The sequence below is a fragment of the Dioscorea cayenensis genome, chromosome 14 (assembly GCF_009730915.1).
Source record: "Dioscorea cayenensis subsp. rotundata cultivar TDr96_F1 chromosome 14, TDr96_F1_v2_PseudoChromosome.rev07_lg8_w22 25.fasta, whole genome shotgun sequence".
NCBI classification, from domain to species: Eukaryota; Viridiplantae; Streptophyta; class Magnoliopsida; order Dioscoreales; family Dioscoreaceae; genus Dioscorea; species Dioscorea cayenensis.
The window spans coordinates 16,518,859-16,521,363 of record NC_052484.1 but is presented as its reverse complement, the minus strand read 5'-3'; the positions used below and the strand labels follow the sequence as shown (position 1 = coordinate 16,521,363).

Below are 2,505 nucleotides of genomic sequence, written 5' to 3'. Positions count from 1 at the left end.
CTTGGTTTGTGGGAGCTTGAGAATCCTGATGGGAATGAACAGACTTGGTGTTGGTGTCCCGTGGTCGCTTAGGTGCCATTGTTAGAAGTAAAGCTTGACAATTTCTGATGAAAAGGAGAAGTGGTGATCTTCAAGAATTTAATTATAAGTTGGACATACGCAATAAAAAAAATTGGCTAAAGTGTGGAAAAGAAAGAAAATAGGATGGAAAGTTGAATGTTAGTCGTTGGGGCCGGATGAGGAAGACCAGTGATAGACTAAAGAAGAAGAGATGAGGGACGGTCAAGATAAGAAGAGAAAAGGTGGAAGTTAAAGTAAAAATGATGGGATGAAAAATATAAAAGTTAAAAATAGATAAATAATTAAAAATTAGAATGAGAAAAGGAAACTAAAAGGATAAGATAAGAGAAAGATATCCGTGACTTAAATTTTTTTTAAGTTTTTTTAATTTAAAAATTTAAAAAAATTTAAGATTTTTTAAATTTAAATTTCTGAAGGTTTTTTTAAATTAAACTAAAAAATATCACGGAACATGGGATGTGTTAGAAAGTATGGTCAGAACGTGTTACTTACTATTTAGAAGAGGGAGTATGTTCCAAAAGGGGCACGAGTTGTGTTGGCTGACACAAGCGGGTAGTGTTTCTTTCTGATTTTGAGGTGTTGCGGTGTTGGTGTTTAGAGAAGTAGCACAGGCAATGTCATCTAACACATGTTACCTATGTTCTTTTCTGATTGCCTTATTCGGCCGTATTTTCCTTCTTAATGTCACCATTCCTCAATGCAATTGTTTTCTCAAATTTTAATGCCAAGACCTATAAAAAGAAGCACAAAATCACACATAGATCAAGTTAATATCAATGCAGATATAAAATAGATAAGATAAAGAAAATCAAAAATTAAAAACTAAGAGATAGAGAGCTTGGGTTGCCTCCCAAGAAGCGATATTTTAAGTCACAAAGTGAACACCGGTGGATTGCAAAGGGAAATTGTCATCCCTCTCTCAATTGATTCATCAATATAGTAATGCTTTAACCTCTACCTATTCACTTTAATGGTACCGGTAGCCTCACTCCATACTTCAACTACCCCATAGGGATATACTTTGCCGACTTGAAATAAATCTGACCATCCGGATGTCAACTTCCCTGGAAGGAGCTTCAATCTAGAATTAAAGAGTAATACCAAGTCACCTTCATGAAATTCACATCAAAGAATTTTCTTATCATGCCAACACTTCGTTTTCTCCTTGTAAGTTCTAGCATTTTCACAAGCATCCAATCTCAACTCATCATGTTCATCTAATTGATGTTTTCTTTTCTCACCAACTGTCTTCATGTCAAAGTTAAGGGCTTTGATAGCCCAAAATGCCTTGTGCTCTAATTCCACCGGGAGATGACAAGGTTTTCCATAGATCAAGCGGAATGGAATCATACCTATTGGAGTTTTGTAAGCCGTGCGGTACGCCCACAAAGCATCATTAGTTTGGTTTCTAGGCATGTCAATCTTGTGAGTCACTGCATACCTTTTGAGTAGGTTCTCAAATTGACGTTCGATAAGGTGCATACCTCCATTACTAGTAACAGCTCTAGGAATACCAAACCTTGGGAAATGACCTTTTTGAAGAGCTTAATCATGGTCTTTGCATCATTCATCGGGGTTGGTATTGCCTCTACCCATTTGGAGACATAGTTGACTACTACCAATATATATCAATTATTGCATGATGATGGAAATGGCCCCATGTAATCAACTCCCCAAACATCAAAAATCTCCACTTCTAGGATATTGTTCAAAGGCATTTCATGTCTACAAGAAACATTGCCTGTTCGTTGACGCCTATCACAAACCTTTACAAATTTCCTAGCATCCTTGAAAAGAGTTGGCTAATAAAAATCAGCTTGAAGGATCTTTGCAGCAGTTTTTGAAGTGCTAGTGTGGCCACCATATGATGAAGAGTGGCAATGAGAAAGGATGTTTTCAATTTCATCTTCAGGAATACATCTTCTGTACATACCATCTACACAATGTGTGTAGAGCAATGGCTCATCCCAAATGTAGTACTTCACATCAGCAAGAAACTTCTTCCTCTGCTAAAAACTCATATCTAGAGGGAGGATTCCACACGCAAGATAGTTCACAAGATCTGCATACCAAGGTGTATTTCCTATCGAAATAGCTAATAGTTGTTCATCAATAAAAAGAGTCATCAATGGGTAATTTATCTTCCCCATTTATATTTGGTTCTTGATGCAATATGGAAAGATGATCTGCTACCACATTTTCTGGCCTTTTTTATTATCTCTAATCTCAAGGTCAAATTCTTGGAGAAGACGAATCCATTGGATCAACCTTGGCTTTGCGTCTTTCTTGCTTAACAAGTATTTAAGGGCAGCATGGTCAGTATAGATGATTACCTTAGACCCAACAAGATATGACCTGAATCTATCAAAAGTGAAAATGACGGCCAACAATTCTTCTTTAGTTGTGGCATAATTAACTTGTGCT

At 36.6% G+C, this 2,505-nt stretch overlaps 1 protein-coding gene across 1 annotated transcript; it reads right to left on the bottom strand.

Annotated features, from left to right (window-relative positions):
- Window positions 1–737: 737 nt before the first annotated feature.
- Window positions 738–1,563, bottom strand: LOC120276186. Its single transcript, XM_039282912.1, has 3 exons — window positions 1,233–1,563; window positions 1,048–1,145; window positions 738–812 (listed from the first exon to the last, which is right to left on the bottom strand). The coding sequence occupies exons 1-3, from the start codon at window positions 1,561–1,563 to the stop codon at window positions 738–740; spliced, it is 504 nt and encodes a 167-aa protein (XP_039138846.1).
- Window positions 1,564–2,505: the final 942 nt, after the last annotated feature.

Excerpts from the sequence above, each read along its gene's own strand:
- LOC120276186 (XM_039282912.1), bottom strand. The coding sequence starts at position 1,563 with ATGCACCTTATCGAACGTCAATTTGAGAACCTACTCAAAAGGTATGCA. Across the intron at positions 1,146-1,232 it reads TTACAAGGAGAAAACGAAGT|GGAAGTTGACATCCGGATGG; the intron begins GTTGGCATGATA and ends AGCTCCTTCCAG. Across the intron at positions 813-1,047 it reads AGGCTACCGGTACCATTAAA|GTCTTGGCATTAAAATTTGA; the intron begins GTGAATAGGTAG and ends TTCTTTTTATAG.